The sequence below is a fragment of the Vitis riparia genome, chromosome 11 (genome assembly GCF_004353265.1).
Source record: "Vitis riparia cultivar Riparia Gloire de Montpellier isolate 1030 chromosome 11, EGFV_Vit.rip_1.0, whole genome shotgun sequence".
Classification (NCBI taxonomy): domain Eukaryota; kingdom Viridiplantae; phylum Streptophyta; class Magnoliopsida; order Vitales; family Vitaceae; genus Vitis; species Vitis riparia.
In genome coordinates, this window is record NC_048441.1 from 19,326,291 (window position 1) to 19,349,325 (window position 23,035).

At 35.0% G+C, this 23,035-nt stretch overlaps 4 protein-coding genes across 6 annotated transcripts; 1 reads left to right on the forward strand and 3 right to left on the reverse strand.

Moving 5' to 3' along the window:
- Window positions 1–2,045: 2,045 nt before the first annotated feature.
- On the reverse strand, window positions 2,046–7,742 carry LOC117924518 (2Fe-2S ferredoxin-like). The gene is made up of 8 exons (XM_034843147.1): window positions 7,477–7,742; window positions 5,306–5,385; window positions 4,399–4,466; window positions 3,460–3,575; window positions 3,060–3,166; window positions 2,662–2,711; window positions 2,462–2,544; window positions 2,046–2,377 (listed from the first exon to the last, which is right to left on the reverse strand). The coding sequence occupies exons 2-8, from the start codon at window positions 5,361–5,363 to the stop codon at window positions 2,263–2,265; spliced, it is 597 nt and encodes a 198-aa protein (XP_034699038.1). The 5' UTR covers window positions 5,364–5,385; window positions 7,477–7,742; the 3' UTR covers window positions 2,046–2,262.
- A 2,050-nt stretch (window positions 7,743–9,792) lies between these two features.
- LOC117924880 (protein SMALL AUXIN UP-REGULATED RNA 10-like) lies at window positions 9,793–12,297 on the forward strand. 2 transcript variants are annotated; one of them, XM_034843611.1, is made up of 3 exons: window positions 9,793–9,928; window positions 10,966–11,521; window positions 11,980–12,297. In XM_034843611.1, the coding sequence occupies exons 2-3, from the start codon at window positions 11,059–11,061 to the stop codon at window positions 12,006–12,008; spliced, it is 492 nt and encodes a 163-aa protein (XP_034699502.1). In that variant the 5' UTR covers window positions 9,793–9,928; window positions 10,966–11,058; the 3' UTR covers window positions 12,009–12,297. The 2 variants fall into 2 exon arrangements, with proteins under 2 accessions (XP_034699502.1, XP_034699501.1); XM_034843610.1 differs by lacking the exon at window positions 9,793–9,928 and adding an exon at window positions 9,935–10,095.
- Window positions 12,298–13,941: 1,644 nt separating this feature from the next.
- On the reverse strand, window positions 13,942–16,684 carry LOC117925554 (putative pectinesterase 63). 2 transcript variants are annotated; one of them, XM_034844593.1, is made up of 4 exons: window positions 16,026–16,684; window positions 14,811–15,017; window positions 14,482–14,717; window positions 13,942–14,357 (listed from the first exon to the last, which is right to left on the reverse strand). In XM_034844593.1, exons 1-4 carry the CDS (start codon window positions 16,557–16,559, stop codon window positions 14,195–14,197), a joined length of 1,140 nt encoding a protein of 379 aa, XP_034700484.1. In that variant the 5' UTR covers window positions 16,560–16,684; the 3' UTR covers window positions 13,942–14,194. The 2 variants fall into 2 exon arrangements, with proteins under 2 accessions (XP_034700484.1, XP_034700483.1); XM_034844592.1 differs by having other exon boundaries at window positions 16,017–16,684.
- Window positions 16,685–20,827: 4,143 nt separating this feature from the next.
- Window positions 20,828–21,587, reverse strand: LOC117925423 (auxin-responsive protein SAUR77-like). Its single transcript, XM_034844426.1, has one exon. The coding sequence runs from the start codon at window positions 21,534–21,536 to the stop codon at window positions 21,174–21,176; it is 363 nt and encodes a 120-aa protein (XP_034700317.1). The 5' UTR covers window positions 21,537–21,587; the 3' UTR covers window positions 20,828–21,173.
- Window positions 21,588–23,035: the final 1,448 nt, after the last annotated feature.

The following is a 23,035-nucleotide window of genomic DNA, read 5'->3' on the forward strand; positions in this document are numbered from 1 at the left end:
TAATAGAAGATATGTGATAATGACGGGCAGGAGCAGAAGTAAAATGCGTCGGTGCACATTAAGAAATGGTTTGTTTGTTTGGGTAGGAATCTTTCTTAATAGAGTACAATTTTTCCAGCTCTCACTTGTAGCAGTTGGGATGTAAGACTCACATTTTGGCACCAAATCCCGGTTCAGCCTCCCTCCTAATTATATACTCCCATCATCACTATTATCATTATTATTCTTATTCCTATTCTCATTCTTATTGCAAAATTATAATTATGTCTCCTGATTAAGTTTGACTCTAAAATAACAAATATTCCCTGCAAGCTCTTTAAGCCATGAGAGGTATACATTCTTCCTTGATGTGCGGTTCTCAATTTTTAGTTTATTAAAAAAAAAAAATCATAATTTTGATGATATGAGAGAAGAATGGATTGTCCATTCTTATTCTGACTTATTTGGTAACAGACAGTTTTGGAATGATTTTAGATTAAAAATAAAATTTTAAGAATATCATTTTTTAAAAATAAATTTAAGATGTTATCATATGTTTTGTGTAAAGTGTTTTTATAATATCTTTAAGAAAAATAAATTGAAAATTTTTGTTTTATGCATTTGATTTTGATTCTAAAAAATAATTAATAATAGTTCAAAAAAAACTATTTTTAAGATTACTAAACAATCTCTAAATTTGAAATTCAAAAGAAAAAAATATTTTCCCATGATCATATGTTAATACATATCTCAATCAAGAGTAGGAATCAATGATTTAATAAAATTTACATCTCAATCAAGAGTAAGAATGAATGATTTAATCATGTTCAAAAGAATAATGGGTAGAGAGAGAGTAATAAAAGAGTTTAATTTTGTGGGTGGACATGGGTTCTATCTTCTACGTGGCATAAAATAGAAGTTACCAACTCCCATAGACTTCTGATGATTCCTGAAAGCCACAGCCGACGAGTTCTTGTCTTTTATATAATGCAGGCCTGCGCTAATTTCAAACAGACTGAGATTTTGATTCCTAGACGTGCATCGCTTTGCCACTTCTTACATCCTTTTTTTGTTTTCTTTCTTCATTTCAGGTTCAGGGTCATTCCTATTCCTTTTGATTTTTTTATCAATTTTCGATTTACATTTTTTTAATTTAATTTTTTTCTATACTTTTAATTTAAATTTAGAGTTTGGTATCACACTCATTTTCAATCTTCTAGCATTTTCCATGCTAACCCTTTTTCTCTTGTATTGGGGAAGAAAAAGGGAACGGGAAGTACAATTGAAAACCCAGTTTCAAACTAATTTAAAAAGTAAAAAATAAAAAATAGTTACTTCCACCGTTAGTCTTACGAGGTGTCCATAACCTACGCAACCCACATTTAGTTGGGTGAAAGGGCCATTTTAGGCCCAAATTCCAGGCTTATGGCTTATAGGGAGTACAATTGCGGATGTACTGAACACTGTACTCAAGCTGTACTGTGTGGGCATTGATTTCTTAAGCAACATTATGGTCATGTAGGTGGAACCTGCACATCAACCATGGCATCATGAAGAGGGATTTTGTTCTCTAGAATCGACCCTCATTTGATTGATGGGTGATAGTCCCACACCCAGGGTCACGCATAATCCAAGCAACTTTATCTAATGAGACAAGACACAATCTAACGCAAGAGCCAAGCCAGGTGTTCGGTTGATTCTTCACAACCAAGCAAAATTAAAATTGGCAGTTGTCAAACCTGCTATTTCTAGTCGCTTCTTACCTCAACATTTCTTCCCTTGTTTTTAATCCCCAATTCCCAGAGAGCGAAGCAATCCTGAAATTTCCACTCGTTTTGTTCCTGCTCTACCAACCATCGACTGGACGCTATATGACCTTTCAGCTCACCTAGCTCAACTGTTCTTAAGAGTTTAAACAACACCTTTTTCTTACCCTAATTCGAGGTAACTTATCCATAGTCCAGACAAAACTTCTAGATATGAGAAGGCCAACAGACATGAAGTTGGTGGGTACAAAGAAAAAGACAATGTTGGTCTCCATATAACCAGGAAACTACACGATGAAATGGAATAAGAAATATGAGTAACAAAGCAATATGAATTTTCATCTGCAAAGTGGATGTCATTCCTGGATTATTCAACTACATGTGGAGCAATAATCATTATGCAAAAAATAAATGACTAGGAGCAGATACCCTTACATCCGTTAAAATACAGGACTGCTACAAAACTGGGATGAAAGCATCCTTTAAACTCAGAGAACACTTTGATGGTGTTGTTGTGTTAGTGTGGTTTTGGAATAAAACCGTCAACTGCAAAGTTGCGAGTGGCAGCAGGAAGAGCTAAGCGCATTCCATCAAGTTCAGGTGATGCAATCACTTGACAACCCAGACGCGACCTGCAAAGACCCAAAAATAGAACTCCATTTAGTTTTGAATATTGAGTAAGAATTCGTTTCAGGTTCATGGTAACAAAGACCCACGTTTCTGTAAGCCCAAAAGCCAGATCCAACATGTCATTTTCCTCATCAGTTGGGTCTTCCAATTTATTGTAGTATTCCATGTCCTACACCAAGACTCAACAGTTAGGCTCCACATACTTCAGTTCAATGATCTCCTGGAAGAACAAGAAATCCACATCCAGAAGAACATTCATTTAATACATAACTTGACAATAACGTACCATCACAATCACATGACATGTGGAACAGGCAAGTGAACCTTCACATGCTCCTGATATCACATTAAAATCAGATCAGTACATAAGTAATCAATTTATTTACTGCTACTGAATCAGACAGACGCATAAAGCTGTGCCATGAGAAGAAAAGGCCACATCTTATGATTAAAAACAAGGGGCATGCTACAATTGCAAATATGCATCTTTTGGAAGAAGTTGTCTATGCTAGTTGCAAACATGCATCTATTTATGAGAACAACCATGTGATGGAAGTATCCAAATTTCACAACATGGATTTCAGAAATTCTGTGCATCATGCTAAGAATAATAATTATAAAAAAAACAAAATGAGGTCAAGGAAAATGTGCAAGATACAATAAAAAATGCATCAAAATACACACCTTCGAGTTCTATATCATTTTCATGAGCAGCTTCTAACATAGACATTCCAATGGGGACCCTAATGTGATGTTCCTCTCCATCCTTATCAACAAATGACACGGATATCCTGCACAATTAAATATATGAATGAGAAGAAACACCAGGGTAATCTACATGCAGAAATGAGTTAAGAGGAAATGTAGAACCATGATGTGTAACTAAGATTGCAAGTTGTTCTTATAAGCAAATGACCATATAATATAAGAACATGCATATTCTCAATGGTTGGCAGTGCAATTCCAATTCTGGAACATCCCACTTAATTGTCCTTTTTCAGGATCACTAGGCACAATTCTATTGTTTTGTGATGTATAAGCTCATGCAATAAGCATGAATGCAATGTGAAGCCACAGAGCTTACGTTTCTTCCTCTTCATTCTCCTCCCCAGAATGGTTGTCAGCAGCTGTGGTAGAAAAAGTATTGTGCCTCTGAAAAATGGTATCTTGGAAAATCTTGGTCTCCGATTGTGGTTTGAACTGTTCCAAAAGAGCAAGGAAAACATAAGTTTAGGATATGCATATAGTGGATAAAGAAAAGATGATTCTAACTTGGGGTATAAGAACTACGCAAACGCACATGGAGAAACTTGACAAAGGAAAAGATATTGGCACAATTCAAGAGTACCCCATGCAATTCAAAGTTTATGACGAGTTACCTGGAATTTTTTATTATCATGGATTGTATCCACCCGCCTTCATTAATATAAATTATAACTCAAACCTATATAGTAACTCAGAACCAGTTTGACAGCAGAAAAGAGAGCTATAGATGTTTAGAATCATAAGAAACTTGGATCAGAATCAAGAGGCATGATGACAACTACTTTCCATACAAAAAATTCCTGTATCTACAACCACAAAGTTTCATAAAAATCCTATTAACAGACAGTTTCTTCTTTCTTTTTTTCAACCAAGAGTTTAATTGCTGCATCTGGTGTGCTACTTCCCTTTTTTAAAAAAAAAATTGTACAACCTCTTATGGACTATAAGATCCAAGATGTCCAATATTGGCAATAGCAAGTTTAGGTTAATCAGGTGAAGTGACCATCCACAGGTTTCAGCCTTCCAACAAGACTTTCATTGTAGTTGAGTTCACACCTAGGTAAGCCCTAGAAAATAGAAATCTTGATGCTTGTCTGGATTTATATTCTTTGAAAACTTTGACGCACCACCATATAGCTTTTCTAAAGCATGATCATATAGGACTTTACTGCATATAGAAAAAAAACATTGCCATAAAGCAAGAAAGAATGCAAAAAATTAAGAATTATTCCTTGCAATTAGAAGAAAGAGCACTAACCAGAGGTTGTGAATAATGACTGTATGGTCTATACAAATGTCCCATTCTTGCAGCAGATTTATATTTTCCTGGAAAAAAAAAAAAGAACCATCTGGGGTTTAAGAATCATCAGAAGTCATGTTGCCCATACCATACAAGAAGTGAACCCTAGCAAAAGAAAAACATGGAGCAAAGTGAAATTATCCTTGAATAGCCATTCATGTGACCTAAGTTTTTTAAGCAGCACCAACCAAAAGTAATTCAAGTTATTTGAAACAGCAAAAGAAGCATCATGGAGAATGTAACCTAAGCAACTATTTCCAACAAAGCAAACTTGCTGTAGCTGCTTTTCTGTTGCCAATTGAAACTCTGTGTGCTTGGTGAAAGAGCTTAACAGTCACCTCTCCAAGGAGGGCACCTAAGGCAACCAGGCAAGTGGCAGGTTCACACGAATGAAGATTGATTATCGCCGTAGTGTGTGTCTCTATCTGTCTGTGTTGGATATCACGTATTAGTGTGTGTCTCTGTGGTTCTATGCTACTATGATTGATATTTGGGATTAGCTGCTTCTTTCAGTCAGAGAATTAATGGTTCACAACTTCCTCAGATGAATGATGTATTTTCAGAAAGGCCATGCATTTAGAAATCCTAAGACAGTGTTTATTGATTCTTTAACCATATTTTCCAAGCGAGGATAATAAATCACTGCGAAATATGGTTCTTAAAAAGCAACAAAATAAGTAATAACCATATTTGACTAAGTGTGTTGAAACTCAAATAAGGAAACATAACAGCAAAGGATAAGGAAGAACTTGGTGGTTGAAAATATTTCACTAAACCAGCTACTTCTTGGTGAAATCCACATAATAAGAACAATGAAATGTAAACATAAAATCAACTGCGAGATAAGCTTTAAACAGAGGCACACCTTTACAGAGCTCTTTGACCGTCCAAGCTCCAACTCGTGAAAGTCTAGAAGCGAACATAATTGCTTCAGCTCACTAAAACCTGATTGAAAAAATAAATAAACAAATGTTACATCAATGGAAAATATTGCTTCCACAGTTTGACTCAAATAAAGGGTATTCTTTGCGGGATATTATTAAAGCCTCAGGCATATCCCACCAATCCATCTTTGAAGGTGCAGAAAATTTCAGATTCACAAATTCACCTTTACAGAGCCTTAGCCATAGGCAATCAATGTTGAGGTATACATCAAAATTGATGATTCAACTCAGTAGTGAGATGAATATGCATCAGAATTCACAGCTTGAAAGGAGAGTAAGGCAACTAAGTGGAGCATGTCAAGAGGGGCAGTACTGAGAGAAGTATGATGAGAGGCAGTCAGAAAGGACTATTGAGGAGCTCTCTAAACTTTGCCTTAGTTTGCTAATCGTCTACGTTTCATGCTTGTTCTAAACCACTTAATAGCAAGAGGATTGGGAGGAGCTACTTAAGTTTTCATTCAATCTTCAAATGGTCTGGATTTAAACATATTTGCAAACAATTTTCCATGCCTCTTATTGCAATTTTCTAGACTATCCCTTACAACTCTAACTTAGGTCTCACTAGGCATACTGTTTGACTATAAAAAAAAAAAAAAAAACTTTTAGATCACTAGAGGAGTTTTGCAAGGTGTTTGATAGCATGCGAAAGCACTTTAATGCAAAATATGCTAACAGCTTTATAGTTTCTTTCAATTGGATAGAAGTGAGATACTTTTGAAGGAGCGCCAAGACAGAGATCCCAATTTTTTAAAAGTATTAACACATAGTAAAAGAAATCTCTAAGATCAATTTTTTTTAATAAAAATAAAAAAAATAAAAAGAAAGAAAGAAAAGAAGCATTTCTATCTCTTTAAGCAATGATTAGATTCACTCTTATAATTATGTTGTAGGTTACATCCCAACTGAAGATTTAAGACTAATTTTGAATGCCGAGTTTGCTTGTTCAAGTCCTCAAATACTTAAAATTTGGATTTCAGGCATCAAGCATCTCTCTGAAGTACTCTACAACCCCACTCAAAACTCAAAACCCCAATGATCAACATGTTGCTTAGTTCTTGCCTACAGAGGTCTCATGCTCTTTTGATACATTAACCAAAAAAAAAAAACACCTAACAAAAAGACAAAAGACACAAAACATATTAGCATATCACCCATCATTAAAAAAGGTAGAAGAAGAAGAAGATCCACAAATTCATTAATCACAAGTGCAGGGACACAGCCCAAGATGGGCCATATTGAGGAGAATGTGTCATTGCTAATGAGCAAAAGAACTACATAAACAAAGCTTGGAGAAGAAATCAGGCTCAAAGAAAAGGCTTGCCATTCACATTTTTTTTTTTCATAGCCAAATAGAAATTGTATGTTAAAGAGTGCCTAGCCAAAAAAGGGGGCACAATCCATGCAGTCCCAGTACCCAATGGCTTACTATTAACATGTTCACCTATGCAATTAGAATATAAGATGCCTTTTTACAAATTTACTAGAGGGTTTATAATAACCATAGAAACTCATATTACATATTCACTTTAAAATTAATGGAATGATGATGCTCAAACTTGTTCTAATGGAAAGTTGAAATTATTCAAAAATGTTTTGAGGTATTGGACTTCCACTTGAAATGTAGTAAATGCTACAAAACATCTAAAACAGCTTAGTCGAACCCCTATCAGCATTTCTCACAGAATTGCTAACCTATGTGAGAAATAATTCTGAGCGACACTGCAAATGCTACCGAAGAGATCAAAGGAAACAAAAAGCGTAAAGACAATACATTTCCATTAATAATCAAATAAAGAATCTGCAACCATCAATTCCTTTTACACAGTATCTTTCATTGGAGAGAAAATGACACTAATCAGATTCGCGAATTAAGCTCGACAATCTCTCCCAACTCTCTATCTTACACTTGTTGGCCCATTAGAAACCCAACAATCCAACCATCCCCTAAGACCCTTTGAATTTTATTTCAGAGCTTCTATTTGGGAATACATGTCCCCATGTCAAATTTGACAACATGGGTGGGAAATGAAAAACCAGTTAAACCAGAAGGAAAGTGGTAGCAAAAAAAATGGAGAGATCCAAATCAACCGACCTTGCTTTGATGCCAGAAAATTTGAGTCACTCCTTCGCCTTGGCTTTTCTCGCTCTCGGGATAACGCGGGGCCGGACGGAGAGCGTGTGAATAAATAAATAAATAAATAAATATTAGGGTTTAAGATTGAAGAAGAAGGAGCTAAAGCTTGATTAGACTCCGAGAATACCTAACGTAGAGAGACAATCAGTTCTTTGGATTTTGAATTTTCAGAAAATTAGGGTTTCCTTAAAATGAATATGAAGACGGGTGGGAAACGAATACGATAAGAAGAAGCAATTTTGGAGCAGAACAGGGGCATTTTGGGTTTTCCATAGACTATAAAAAATCCTGCTGAGTATCAAAACTTCTTCCAAACAGGGCCTTTACAACTTCCTTGCCCAAGCCAACCCGGGCCCGGCCTCGTACATCCCCCGTATCAGCCCAATTCCCTCCTTATAGGCCCAAGAATACCGTGACTGAGAAAGCAACAAGATTGGGCATGGAGGGCGTTGCATCATTTTCTCAACTCAATTTTACAAACAAAGGATTTTATAATTTTCTTTTTTAATTGGAACATTTATTAAATTAAGAGCTTGTTTCACAATGATTTTAGAAAACATTTTCAACATTTTTAACACTTTAAAATTTTTAACATTAAAGTATTAAATAGATCAAAAACGTTTTCTACAATTACTACCAAACATACTTTAAATTAAAACCATTATAAAAAATTTTTGAAATTATAAAAGTTACAAATAGTTTTGAAAATAACAAAAGCTGGTCAATTTCTCTTTTTCAAAATTTTAAAGTATTGTGAAAATAACTTTTAAAATTCGTTTGTTAGTGATTTTAGGAAACGCTTTTAATATTTATAATACTTGAAAATTTTTATCATTTAACTATTAAAAATGTTAGAAACGTTTTCTAAAATCACTCTCAAACATGCTTTTAATTGAGTTGAATCAATTTTTTTTTCCATAATTTGATTAATTATTTTTTTTTCTATTATATTCCTAATTAATATTTGGGGTCTTTTAGTGAAAATATTATTCACTATAAATTAAAAAAGAGATTAATAATCTTGAAGAAGCTAACCAACATCCATAATAAGGAAAGTATTTAAGTATTTAAGTATTTCAGTAATGAAAATAAAGTTTATAAGTGATTTTTCAACTTAAATATGACCTCATACACTTCTTTAAAAATGAAAAAGGAAAAATTATATTAATTAGAAGGATGAATTATTATTTTTTTAAATGGAATTTATTTTATCTACGTGCCTAAAGAATTTCTATGTTTTCTCATACATAATTATTAAGCTTATAAAAACTATAAATATATTTACTTAAATACCAAAAAAAAAAAAAAAAGATAATAAGGGCCTATTTGGCAACTATTTTCAATAACAAATTTCTATATTTCAAAATAATAAAAAAAATCAAAAAAATAAGTTTGACAAACATAAATTGTTTTCTTTTTTTAGTTCTTAAAAATATAAAACAAAATGTTTTCAAATAATAACTTTTAGATGTTTTCTACTGTTTTCATGTGTTTTTTAAAAGTTATTTTTTAAAAAATTATACAATATAGAATGATTAAAAATAAAATGCTAGATATAAAAATTATTTTAAAAATATATTTAAAATATTAAAAACATGTTAAAAATATTTAAAGTTTTCAAACATACTTTCATTATATAAAAACATCATATATCAATTTTCAAAACTTGCTATCAAAACTTGTTTTTCATAATTGTTTTCAAAAACAGTTATTAAACAAATCCTAAATTTTTTAAAAAGATTAATTTGGAAATGAAGCAAATTATACATAGGTTTAAAAAAATTAACTATTTATGTAATATGGTTTTTCAAAAAAACCACTCTAAAAATGGTTTCAAGAATAGGTTTTAAAAACAAATTTAAGTGATTTTTAGGATTAAAATTTTATCAAAAAACAGTTTTCCCTTTTTTTTTTTTCATAAAATAACTATACTTGTTTATTTAGAATGCAAAAATTTTCAAATTTTCTTCATATTTTTTAAGAATTATATGAAAATACTTGAAACATTATTTAAAAAACAAAACCTTTTTAATATAAATGTTTACGATTAAAATTTTGAGTTTGAGAAAATGTTTTTTTTTTCTTAAATATAATATATATTCAGGATAATTTTCTTTTATTAAGGAATTTAGAAAATGATCCAAAAATGTCTTCCTCATTTATAATGTGTAATGAAAAGCGGGGCCTACCGAATCCTTTTCTGACATGTGCGGGCTCTAACCTATCGGCGGCTATTTTGTATGACTTCTTCCACAGATCTCTCTCTTCAAAAATTTGCATTTTTTTTTTTTGGTGATTATAATTTCTGTTACATTCAACGGCTGTTTGGTTGGTCGGAACCAGAAGGAATCCGAAACTGTCGGGCATTGTGGAGTGGGAAAGAGAGAAATTCACTGCGTATTCAATGGAGGTATAAATCAAATATGGAGTAAGGCTTTGGGTCATTTATCTTCTTTTTTTTTCGATTAAGGAATTAGTGAATCTCTCCCTAGAGCTCCCTCTTCCATCACCTCCGAAGCTCCAAATGGCCTGTGGTCTTCCGCTTCTCATCTGACGTCTCCTCTTCCCTCCAATAAGGTTTCCAACTCTCTCTATATCTACAATTTTTTCTTGCTAGTTTTTCAGTTTTTTGGATTGATTTGGAATCTTCATACTCGTGTGATTGTTCTGCTTGGTGTGGAATTCGCATCCAGATTTTCAACTTTTTTTTTCCTAATGATTTGGTTTGACCTTTTGTGTGTGCGTGTGTTTTTGTTGTGTTTTGTACCCATGTTTGCTAACTTGGAGGGATCTACAGGGCTCGTATTCTGTTATCGGTGTGTGGAGCTCCATGTTAGGGCAAAAGGAATAATATTTTTGTTAGAGATCTCAATGCAAAACAATTCGATAGTTAACTGATTCTTAATGATTTAATAGATTGCTTTGAAAGAGAAATTTGAAATTTCCTGGTTGTTTTAGTCCGAATTCAGACAAGATTTGAATGAGAGTTTTGGTCGGCGAAAAGAGTTGGTTGTAGATTTGGAAGATCAGCTGAAATAGCTTACAAAAGAGAAGTTAGTTCAGGTTATTCGAAGTTAATTGTAAGGAATTTAAGAAAGGTGAAAAAAAGGGGGAAAATAAGCCTGTTTAACATACCTTTGAAAGAGAATTTTCGTACTCTGTTCGAATATTTCACCGGTAGCTTTGGTTCTCCTAATGTGATATTTTCAATTGTAAGTAACAGGGAAGAATTGAATTTTCCAATCTCACGCATCAAGATACATATCTGTTGTGCTATAAGAGGTGGAATTGAGGCACCTTCTGGTTGGAATCTGTGGATTTCATGTGCTGAAAGGCGGAACACCTTACAACATCATAAATCTGAAAATTTTCTTGTTCGTGATGCTGTCTCTTGATTCTTTTCTTTTGTACTTGTAAATTCTAATTTTTTTTTCTACTTGCATATAGTGGAAGAAGATCTGATGAGACATATTTGCTTGGAATCAAAAGCTCTGAATTCGACCCTGGAATTCTCATCACTATTTTGCTAAGCATATAGCAATGGAGGACAATGGGAGTAACAAGGTGACCGGAATCAGGCAGATTGTTCGGTTGAAGGAATTCCTTCAGAAGTGGCAATCAGTCACTCTCAGCCCAAAAGGGAATAATAGTGTCCACCCCAATCAAACGCCCGGGGGCATTTCACCAGCAATTAATATGAGGTTGAGGAACTCAAATGTTATCTCAGATTCAGATGAGGATGGTTGCCACAGCCCTGAACCACCACCTGATGTCCCCAAAGGGTATTTGGCGGTTTATGTAGGGTCAGAGCTTCGGAGGTTCATCATTCCCACCAGCTATCTTACCCACCCGCTGTTCAAGGTGCTGTTGGAAAAGGTGGAAGAGGAGTTTGGATTTGATCACAGTGGTGGGCTCACAATCCCATGCGAGATTGAGACCTTCAAGTACCTGATGAAGTGCATGGAGAGCCATCCTGAGGCTCAACCTGATGAAAACAATACATGTAAGTTTTTTCTTTTCTTTTTTTCCTCCAATAAATTTTGTGATTTTGAGGGTCTGTCTAGAAGCCAGTTCCATTGAATGGCTTACTAATTGGAATTCTTGGTAAAAAATTATTGTCTTTGGAGAAGGTTATAGAGGGCTATTTCAGAAAGAGGGTTCAGTCGTCTAAACTGCCTTTCCGATTTGAGGGCGGGAGGCAGGAGTTTGAGGGAGGATAATCTTGTATTCTGAAAACCAGTGTTTGGCTTAAATTATATTTTCCTTTAGAAAAACATCTGAAGCAGTGCATTGAATGAATAGTACAAACAATAAAATAATCCAATCTGAAATTGCTTCAAAATATGCCCTTAATTTGTTATCTGTCACATGTATCTGCCATTACTGGAATGAGATGCAGGAGAATCCTCTTCATTATTGTATTTGCTTTACTGAACTCCACTTCTCCTGGTGATTTTGCAGCTGGAGGATCATTAACCTTGGAAGAGTAAGTGCAGTGGGGTTCCCAATGGTTCAAATTTTGGAGCTAATTCTTTTTCGGGTGTAAAGCAAGGCCTCCTCGTATGAATATATGATGTGCAAACTTCTCCTCTGGTAAAGTGACAAACAATAGGAATTTTTGGTTAGTTCTTTATTTCAATTGTTTTGGGTAACTAAGGATGGGAAGGGGTAATTGCTAGCCCCTTCTCATCTCTATTGGGATGTGAGCTGTAACTAATGTTTGATTGAATTCAGAACAAACTTATTATTCACAGATTATATCACATTAACATTTCAAAACCTGTGTGTCGGGATTCTGATTGATGGGTCTATTAACATGTGTTTTCACCTCATAACGTTCTGCAAGTGTTCTGTTATTTTGTGTTGGTATATGGCATCCATCATTTGAGGATGTTGCAGCTTTACTACTATTCTCCTTTTCAATCTTAAATAACCGAAGCTTGCCTTCAAATTGATAGCGTTTTGAGATGAAGTGAAGTCATGTGGTTCATTCTAGTTTCATGCATCATCTCATCATATGCGCCTTCGACCAAAACCTCTTAGACTGTTTATAGTTATGGTGCACCGGCTAAGATTAGGGAAAAGTTTCTTAATTATTTTCATTCATTTTCGAATCTCATTAGCGAGCTATGCTAGCTAAGAAAGCCTTAATATATGAATTTCTGGGCTGAAACATGATTGGGTGATGGTATATGCAAATATCTCTCGCACATGCATGATTCCCAGATCGTCACCGCAGACATGATTCTCTGATCAAGAAAATCTTGAGGAAAAGATTATATTATGAACTAATGATAGATTATTTATGGAGACTGCATGTGGGTCACAGCAAAGATTATAGCAAGAATTTTTATTTTTTATTTTTTAGTTTTGGTCACCATATTAACAATCAACTTACTATTAATATATCACCGCCTTCAATGCAACAAAAATATGGCATGTGGCTGATGGTTGTCAGTAGTCACCTAACTTTCACATAGAATTTGAATAAAAAATCAACAGATTCCTGGTCAATTGGTATAGGGTATGTGAAAGCTTTGTCTTTTCAAACGATTGAATTGAAGGAGAGAGAGAGATGAGGTGAGGATAAGACGTGAAGAGTTTTTAAGTTTGTGGACATTGACAATATGTAATATATGAGTTGGATGGTTGAGAATGAGAGCTTCTCTTACCTGAGGCGGCTGCGAATCCCAATCTAACCCCAAAAGTCCACGTCATTTCCAAGAAAGAGACAAAGGGAAACTGAAGACAATGCAGGGCCTTTTAGCTTTTAAACCATCATTAATGCCTCGTTTTTTTTTTTTTTTTCTCTCTCTCTCTCTCTCAAAGGGTCTCGACGTTTGCGTTAGATCCATGTCTGACTCTTCTAAGTTTGCACTGGTAGGTGTTTTTTATGCTCTTTCAGTGAAAGTGCTTTCTCATCAAATATATATTTTTTTTAAATTATTTATAGAATAGTTATAAAATAAATAAATAAACATTATTGGTAATTATTCAATCTTTTAAAAGTATTTTGAAAATGCTTCGCATCTTAAATTATTTATTAGAAGATAATTCAAACAAACTTATACTTCCTCCTAGAGGGATATTGTGCTTTGGGGCTATTATGGGATTTGGAAGGCATGATTCTGTCATATTGATAGTCAGTTCATTAGTAAAATAAAAATAATAATAATGACCATGTGTTACAGTATTTTCCATCTTAATTTACAGGCTAGAGAAGACAGACTCTATGCAAAAAGATTATAAGAGAAGAAAGGAGGTCGATCCACCTCTTTTCTTTCAAATATTAAAAAGGTTGAACTCCTTAATTTCAATGAATCCACATGCAGCCCGTATAATAATAGTAAGATGTTATAGCTTTAACTTAAACCAACTTGTCATACATTGCATAGATCAATTACCCATTAGCTTTAATTTCATTCGTACTTGTTACAGAATTGTAGATAATTTTTCATTTCCAACTTAATTCTTTTCAGAGGCACCATGAACAATATAATATAACTTCTGTCAGGCTAGTCACGAAATCATGAACAAAGATACCTTGTAAGCCTATTCCAAAAAACAAGCGAGATTTAGGCTTTTGGCATGCTGAAACCTATTATAATACACTTGGGATATACATGATACACTACATACTACATATGCGAAAAAAACATGTTTTTGGCGACACAATCTACACATAATTGGGAGGTGGCAGAAGCCACTTGTTGCCATTGATGTAGGTCATGCTCAAGAAGGGCTTTGCTTCTTCATCAGTCAGTAACTTCGCAAATTTAACTCGGCCAGACGGGGTTGCTCCTGGTCCTTCGCACATGTACTCCCCATAATATACAGTCCTACAAATTGAATCATCGCCATCAGATTAAAACAATTGCTTTTTCCCCATGTAATACTATCACATTTGTGAATAACTTTTCTGAGAATGTTGAATATACTAGATGGAAAGAAGTGGGTTCTTACTTGTCACGATCAGCATGCAAGTTATCCGACCAACCTTCGCCGTTGATGAGAGTGCCCATGTAGGTGTAAGCAAACACCACTCTGGGCCTCAACCTCCATGCTCGGCCGAGATAAGTGTCTCCGCTGCCGGATATGTTGCAGTGGACGAAGGCGAATCCGCTGGTATCAGCCACGTTTTCCCTTGCCTGAGCTGTGATCACGCCCACGCCCTTTGCAACTGATTCTATCATTGTGTTCTGCGTTGAAATCCCAGATGTAATCAGTCCTAATACCACCTGAAATCATGTTGATAATGGAGATTGGTAGTGTGTAGATTTAGGGTATTGTACCAAGTAGAGTGATTTGCCGTCCCCAAAGATGAAATCAACGGTGCCCTGGATTTGGCAGTCCTTGAAGAAATGTCTGCCCCTGTCGTCACAAAGGGTGTCTTGAAACCCTATGAACATGCAGTTGTGGAATGCTGCTTTGTCGCCGGAGATCCTCATGGCCACTGCCTGAGCTCCCACCCTTTTTCCGTCTGGCATAGGAGCTGAATTCTGATAGCCCATAACATCAAACAAATTATTATCGTCAGCACCTCAAAGCTGAAATGAATATCACAAGAGTATTAATTGATTTTCACATACCTATACCCTCAACTCTCCCCCTCCCTCAATCATGGTGCAGTCCCTATTAGAATCTATTAGTCAAAACTTTCTTCTTCTTTTTCTTTTTTTGCATCCTTTTGTTTTTCTCCTTTTTAGTTGTGGATGGATGAAATTAGTGCAAAATGAATTTTTGCTGATCATAGTAAGAAATTAAAGGAACTGTCACGTTGAAAGAAATCACTGTCATAGATGTTTGGATCGCTTAGGAATAAAAAATCAATTCTATTGATATTTGTTAATATGTTTGGATTATTTTTTAGAAATGAAATATAAATAAAACATTTATTAATACAAAAATCAAATCTTCATTTTGATTTTTTTCTAGTATGTGGTATTTGGTATTGTAATTCATTTTTATTATCTTCCTATTTTCATTCTTATTTTTGCAGTACAAACCCACCCAAATCCATCAAGATTAGTAACATAAAAATAAAAAAAAATAAAAATGAAAATATTACAAATAAGGGCTAGAATATATTCATATTCTCATATTTATTAATAAACCATTTTTATATTTTATTTTACTTTCAATCATAAAAAATGAAAAAAAAAAAAAAACTATTCTTACAAACATTCTTCAATTATTTAAAATGGGAAGCAAATTTTCAATTTCAAAACACTTGAACAGGCTCAAAAAATTATTTTTCATATTCAAAAAGATTTTCAAAGCATGGTAAAGACTCAAAATCCTTGGTCGGCCATTCAAAGATACAGTATTAAATAATGGATTAGTTCAAACTTCAAAATAAAAATGGGAGTTGATGGTAACTGTTGGAAGTTGGAACTCTGTTAAAACATAAATAAATAAATAATAAAAAAACATGGTCCAAATTGAAAACAAGCAAGTTAGGCATGAAGGAAGACTGTAAACGAATATAGGAAGAGTACCGTCCGCACCACAAATGCAATATTAACGGCCATGAAGTAGTCCGACTCAACCGCCACGGTGGCGCTGTCGACTGTTCCGTACTTGAACGCCGTTCCGTCGTACGTTATCGACGGCATATCGGCCGTTGATCCGTACAAAGTGATGAACGGCTTGGACCGATCAATGGTGATCTTCTCCCAGTACTCGCCGCCGCCGATCCATATGACGGTGCGCTTGAGGTTGCCCTTGGGGATGCTGTTGAGAGCGTCGGTGATCGTCTTGAAATCGCCGGTGCCATCTTTTCTGACCTTGATCACATTCACTTCTGCCTCGGCGGCGACGAGTATGGGATCGAGAGATGAGTGCAGGCCCTTTTTGCTCTCCCATATTCGCTGCCGGTATTCCCGGATGTTGGTGGCGATCCAGGCGTCGAGCTTGGAGGTATCGGAGGGAATGTGCTTGGTTTTGTCGGAGACAACGGTGGGGATGAAAATCATGAACTGCGACGCCAGCAGCAGCGTCATCACAGCGCCCAAATGCATCGTTTTCTCAGGCATACACATTGCTGTCTGGTTCCCGCGAATCAAATTGGAAAATTTTGGTGGTGGAATTGAACATATGATTTATAAAGCGAGACAGAGAAGATGCTTGAAGTTGGTCGTGTTTTTCGTAATGGGCCTGTGATTTTGTGAGTCCCAAAAAATGAAAGGTAAAAATGGAAGGGCGGTTGGTGGATTTGAGCTTTGTAATGATAGGTTGGGCTATTTTTAGTAAACTTTGTTGTTGGGCCTAATTGGGCCCAAGGCCCAACTGATCCGGCCCAGTCTCCAACACTATTATTGTGTTAAAACTGTACCACCAAGGGTTACCTTACCGAAAACGTATTGCCAATCAGGGGTGCCAAGTGTGTAATGCAATTTCACCTTGATTTGTTATTACTTTGTATCATATGTGGAGTCTCATTTGATCTCATTACTTTGTGTGACATATTAATGTTTAGCTTTAATCATATCAATTTTTCTTATATACCTATAAACCCAACTTTATGCCTAAGATCTTGTTAGTTTTTAAGAATTTGGAGTTACATTTTTTTTCATTAAACTTAAGATATTTGTATTATATTTGGCTGATTGGATGGGAAAGGATGCAATAGGTATATCCTAGGATATCTCATCGGATAGGAATTGGGATACATATATTCAATAATAGCCCAATATATTATTTTTAATAAAATATGATATTTTAAAGTACTATATCTAATGACATATATTATGAAACACTTATATTTAGCTTATAAAATGAATAAAAAAATGAAATGGAAAATATATTTATCTTCCAATGTTTGATATTTGTTTAAAATAAAGACTATGCTATAAAAAAAATGGAATATTAATAAAATGTTTTGTATTTTTTTATTAATAATATTTAAATTTTACAAATAAAAAATATTATGTTATCTTGTTAAATATAAAAAAAAAAATTGTGTATATATATATATTAAATATAATATATCAAAATAGTACATATATTAAATATAATATCATAAAAAAAGGTAGGAAAATATGTCTAGTCCTTATTATATTAAAGATGATATACAAACAATATCTTAACCATCCTATTTTGTTTTATATTCAGTCAATCCATGGTATTGGGTTATCAGTAGAGGGCATTATGATTGAGTTGCACTCCGAGTGATGATTAAAATTGATTGAAGCAAGTGTTAACCTTGTTTAGTTAATCATCATTAAAATTGACTAGCGTGGGGAAGTTGTGGTGGATGTTGGCAGCCATTTGTCTTCCCTAATTTGAACCATTCATACAATATACTACTACCTTACAAATGGGAAAAGCATATTTGGATTCTATCAACTGTTCAATCATGTTCCAAGTTGACTTCATTGGAATTGATTCCATGTAGTTGTTAAAATCTAAATGCGGTTCATTAGATTTGATTTGAATTAAATTGAATCAATAAGTCTATTCATAGGCGGATTGATTAACAAGTAGAGTTAGGAGTTGTTCAATAAAATAGTGGAATTGAGTACATAGAATGAAAAGACTGAGATTGAGATGAAGGGGAGGGGATATAAAATTAACCATGAAAAACATGTAAAAATGAGGAAGGGGAAGACTGAGAAGGCCCCCACAAGCAGAAATTCTCCCGACACAATTGGTAGAAAGCACATGTGTTTGGTATGAGAATGGCCAAGTAGATTATCATCCACGTCATATCCGTCCTCCCTTCCTCATCCCATATGCACCCTTCGTTTTCCTTGACCTCTTTTTCTCTACTCACAGTCTTGACTCTTCCCCCATCCGTTTGATCGCTCTCTCCTGCTCTTTGGTCTTTCTGCAAGACAAGCCATTACAGTGTTCAAGTAGTTCGGGAGGTGAGAACGTGGGATTTCAGGGTTTATAGACATCACATGTCGTGTCTTTTGTTTTTACCATCCTTGGAGCCTAGTAGCAGTTGTTTTGAATTCCAACTTGGTTGAAATAACAAAAAAGAAGCGCATCGTACCTAATAGGTGATGCCTAACCTGGCTAGCGATGTTGACATCTCGAGATTATCCTACTCATTTTCTACCTCTTTTCAGATAAGAATATGAACGATAACCCCATCCATATAATTTAAATTGAAACAGGATTGATTGGCTTTTTCATAAATTCACGGAAAGGTTATCGGGTGTTGGAGAGAGAAAAGGCACTTTCATTCCAAGATAGTGTGAGAGGAGTGGTAATTGTGAAAGAGTGTTACAGGTAACAGGATTGACAAACAAAGTGAACGGTCGTTTCAAGCGCAATCTTCGGCTGTTGTTTGGGGTGATTTTGATTTTGAATGCCTGGCAGTGTGGTGGCTGGAGACCCTTTTCATCCTCATTTTGTCCTCTTAGCCCAGGGCCACACTTGTCTCCTAAACATGCTTCGGCTCTTGGTCCACTGCCAATTTTCCTTCCATTCCTGCCATCATTTGGTTCCATCCATCAATTTAATTCAAATCATTTTTGGAGTCTTCTCAAAAAGTAGGTTTTTTTTAATTAAAAAGATATTAAGTAAAAAACTATAATTGCCAAATTTTATTTTAGAGAAGAATTTTACGTGTGGGGAAAGAAATGAAGGAGTAAAGACTCTGAAAGAAAATAGAAAGAAAAAAAATATTTTTTCCAAATACTCCACCATTTTTGTGTCTTTTTAATTGGGAGTTAGAATATTAAAATATTAAAATTCAAAATAAGATGATTTTGTTGCATTTGATTTGTAATAATAATGGTTGATAGGCTGGATTTGCACGTACGAGTGGTTGGCATATTACACTCGAAGACTCAAAGACATTCCCTCCACCCCCACCTCTCCCGAGTGGCATCAGTATTCAATCCATGTATTCATTAATTTGCGGACAAAAATCATATAGACAACATGAACCCGTGAGAATTATAAGGCCCACCCACTTGCCAAATCCGATTTCTAGGCCTACTCCCCACGTGGGCTGCTCTTTGGGGTCTCTCTGTGACTTCATTCCCCACTTAAATGATAAACAGTACACTTTAGAAAAAATGTTATGATTAAATTTAGACCATTGGATCAAAGTATTTATCATAAAGAAACGAAACCATTGCATGAAGAATTTATATGGTACTAAAAAACTAGGTTAAAATAACCTTATATTTCATCCAAAAATAAGGACAAGCGTGGTATAATAAAAAAGATGACTGGGGCATCTCTCCATGAAAAAGCCGCAAAATAAGGCCGGCATCTTTTACGACTTTTCTTGTCTTCTTCCAACGTTACAACCAAACCCAATTCAACACTAAATTCATCTATTAAACTCTAATATAAAACAATAAATTTGCATTAATAGTTGTGTCATTTGTTTGTTGTAATAACCATCCAGTATCCACATACACGAACTTCAAAAGTTTTAGGTTTCTTCCTTTCTCAAAACCTAACCCTTGTCGGAATCAAAAGCAACCTTTTAACATGGTCCTTGTAATTGACAAAAATTTCAATCACCATCACTCCGATGTTAAAGCCGCTATAGTTTCATCAACCCACTTAATTAATCATGAAAAAGAGTTGCTATCATATGGAAGTTTTGATCGAATTCTAATACATAATTTAAAATCATTGTTTTTATCCTCAGTCTTCCGATGATCATATTTTTCATATCCTATTAACATATACGGTCTGATGAGGTCAAACCGATTGCAATCATAAATCAGGACTTGTTTAGTGGGGCAGGGAGCTTTATGGTTGGCAAAGGCAGGATGGAAACGCGTTACAGCCTTACATATTCTAAGACCATGCCGTGTACTAAACAAATTTCGTGTCTTCCACTTAGCAAGATGTGGAAAGAAAGTCATTGGATATTGTTTAGTGTAAGTGGGGTGTGCCCGTGTACCCTCCAGGGCATCTCTAACCACCCAATCATTAGTAACTTAAATTATACAATCCTTTGGTTTGATATTATAATCACCTTAATTCTAATTGCTGTCTCAACAAAAATTATATTACTCACTGCAACAGCAATATTGTATGATTCGTGGTCTTGCCCAAATTGTTTTATTTACGGTTGTAATAATATTATTACAACATTGTATGATCTGTTTGGGACGCTGTACTGCTTGTAGACAGTCACTGAACTTTATCCTTGTTTCAAGGACTAAAAGCTGAATGGCCCAACTTCTGTTAATCTATCATCATGAAAAACGCAGGTTACAGCCCTGTTCTACACGTCTCACTATCCACCACCGATTTTCATTTGATTTTTCATCTGAATTCAAGGTTTCCAAACACCCACCAAAACCAAAATAGAAATTAAAAGACGATCAACTACAAGAAGAAGAAGGAATTAGCTGGATGAAACAGATTTACGAATGAAGATTAAGAATAAACATTATACACCTGAGAATGAACAGAGAAGAATATAACATTATACATATAGATATAAATAATATGCAAAAGCCATAGTTCTCATCGGGCCCACCGCCCCTCGAGATTAGCCGATGTGAAATGGGTTAAACGTCGCTTCTCAATTCTCTCTATCATCTTTGATTTCTACACCGCTAATCATTATTGCCTTGAAAACATTTACAACTTTTTTTCTTGTACTCTCTGGATGAGTCCGTACCCAGGAACGGAATCATCCTCTTCAGCGGTTATTTCATGTCTACAAGCGATTAGCAGGCATAGAACTCAACCAGCTCCTCCAGTGATTCTGGGCGGGGATCAGCATTTTCAAGCATCCAGAGGAGGTGTTCGAACAGTACCACCTCACATGCAACGTTTACCGTGTCGGAGTCGCCGGACCTTTCCACCAGCTCCCGGAACAGCGGGTGCTCCATGACGTCGGAGCCAACGAGGTAGCGCCGCCGCGACTTGCCCACGTAGACCGGGTGGAGGTCTCTGGAGTCGCTGTCGTCGTCCGAGGGGCTCGCGGCGGCAATTGAGCTGCCGTTTGCCCGCCCTAGCTTCCCAATTGACTGCCATTTCTTTATCACTGACTTCAGCTTCGTCAGCTTCCCACCACCACCTTTGGCCATTTCCCCAACTGCTTGTTAAAAAGCCTCTGAGAAGGAAGAAACTAAGAGAGAAAGGAAAGCCCCAGCGAAAGGAGAAGGAAGGTTCCAATTTATAAGGGCGCGGGGCCAAAATGGTAAAACCGCATTTTTTGCTGTTACAATGAATGGGCTGGGCAAGCGGGCCCGGCCCTATTCCAAGGGGCAAAACCAGCTTCGCTTTTCCACTTTTTGGAGCCAACGGCACTTACCAATAAACCCTCAGTTTCCCGTCTATCTACGAGAACACTCCAATCATGCGTATCCTTTCTAATCCAAGAAATTAAGGGCATGTTTGGCAATGGTGTGCTTTTTAATTTAGAAAACATACTTGATAATTTTTTTGATAAAAAAATAAGTTATTGATAATTTTTTTGATAAAAAAATAAGTTATTAATAATTTATTTTAAAAATAAATTTACGATATTTTCATTTTTTTTAGAAAGTATTAAAAGTAATAATTAAAAAAATGAAGAATAAATTAAAAAAAATTGTTTGTTGTAGATATATAAAATTTTATTTTTTAATACAATTGACAATAGTTTAGAAAAGTATTTTGAAATAAATCCTAATATACTAAGAAGGAATATACCATGAAAAAATGTTTATAGTCAACACTTTAAATTGGTGGGTGCATTCATTTTAAAATAAGCAAATTTAAATGCAAATCCCCAATTGTGGCGAGTGGTTGGCTCCCAAATTAAAATTAAAACTTTAATGATAGCTTAAATTACATTAAATTGACTTTAGTCCCAGATTTTATATCAAAATTTTAGTTGAATTCTAAGTTGACATGACTAATTAATGATAAAATTGTAGTTTAATTAGACCTAACTACTAGTTAAAATTATGAAAGTGTTGACAGTTGGAATCGATAGAAACTAGAAAATTGTTGGTCTCTATATTCTTTCTTCTTGGTTAAAGATATTAAATTGTTACTGAAAGCGACAGACATGTGCCAGAGAAGTTCCAAAGGTCTCAAACCCCATTATCCAATTTTATTTAATTCCATTTTTTTATTGCCCCTTAATTTTTTTTCCCTTCTAGGAGATTGGAAAAGATGAGATTACTGGTAATAATGATAAGATAATAAGAGGGTGCCTGCCCCTTTTCGAGAACATGGACCAACCATTGGTAACTACCATCATTTTTAAAGGCAAAAGCACTGGATTTATTAACTTTATGTTTGTGAAAACAAATTTGATTTACTTGTCCTTATGTGGGGTTTATTATTATAATGAAATGATATTAGGGTGTTGGCCATTTTTGAAAGATTCTTGGACTGCATCACTGTTTGGTGCATTAACTTACTTGCAGCCTCCACTCTCCCCTTCAAAATTTCCAAACATGCTACTTACCTACCTTCTACTTACCAATCATAGCTTTTGCTTTTATTTACATTTTGTTGGGATGCGAAAATGTTATTTTTAATTTAAAAGATAAGTATGGTGACCATGAATATCATAGGGTGGTTTAACCTATTT

What these genes read in the sequence shown, in the direction of transcription:
- LOC117924518 (XM_034843147.1), bottom strand. Translation starts at nt 5,363, where the DNA reads ATGTTCGCTTCTAGACTTTCACGAGTTGGAGCTTGGACGGTCAAAGAG. An exon ending in GGTCAAAGAGCTCTGTAAAG is followed by an intron (nt 4,467 to 5,305) that starts GTGTGCCTCTGT and finishes TTTTTTTTCCAG; the next exon opens with GAAAATATAAATCTGCTGCA. An exon ending in CATGTCATGTGATTGTGATG is followed by an intron (nt 2,545 to 2,661) that starts GTACGTTATTGT and finishes GTCTTGGTGTAG; the next exon opens with GACATGGAATACTACAATAA.
- LOC117924880 (XM_034843611.1), top strand. Translation starts at nt 11,059, where the DNA reads ATGGAGGACAATGGGAGTAACAAGGTGACCGGAATCAGGCAGATTGTT. An exon ending in ACCTGATGAAAACAATACAT is followed by an intron (nt 11,522 to 11,979) that starts GTAAGTTTTTTC and finishes GTGATTTTGCAG; the next exon opens with CTGGAGGATCATTAACCTTG.
- LOC117925554 (XM_034844592.1), bottom strand. Translation starts at nt 16,559, where the DNA reads ATGTGTATGCCTGAGAAAACGATGCATTTGGGCGCTGTGATGACGCTG. An exon ending in TTGCATTTGTGGTGCGGACG is followed by an intron (nt 15,018 to 16,016) that starts GTACTCTTCCTA and finishes ATGGGCTATCAG; the next exon opens with AATTCAGCTCCTATGCCAGA. An exon ending in TTGCATGCTGATCGTGACAA is followed by an intron (nt 14,358 to 14,481) that starts GTAAGAACCCAC and finishes TTCAATTTGTAG; the next exon opens with GACTGTATATTATGGGGAGT.
- LOC117925423 (XM_034844426.1), bottom strand. Translation starts at nt 21,536, where the DNA reads ATGGCCAAAGGTGGTGGTGGGAAGCTGACGAAGCTGAAGTCAGTGATA.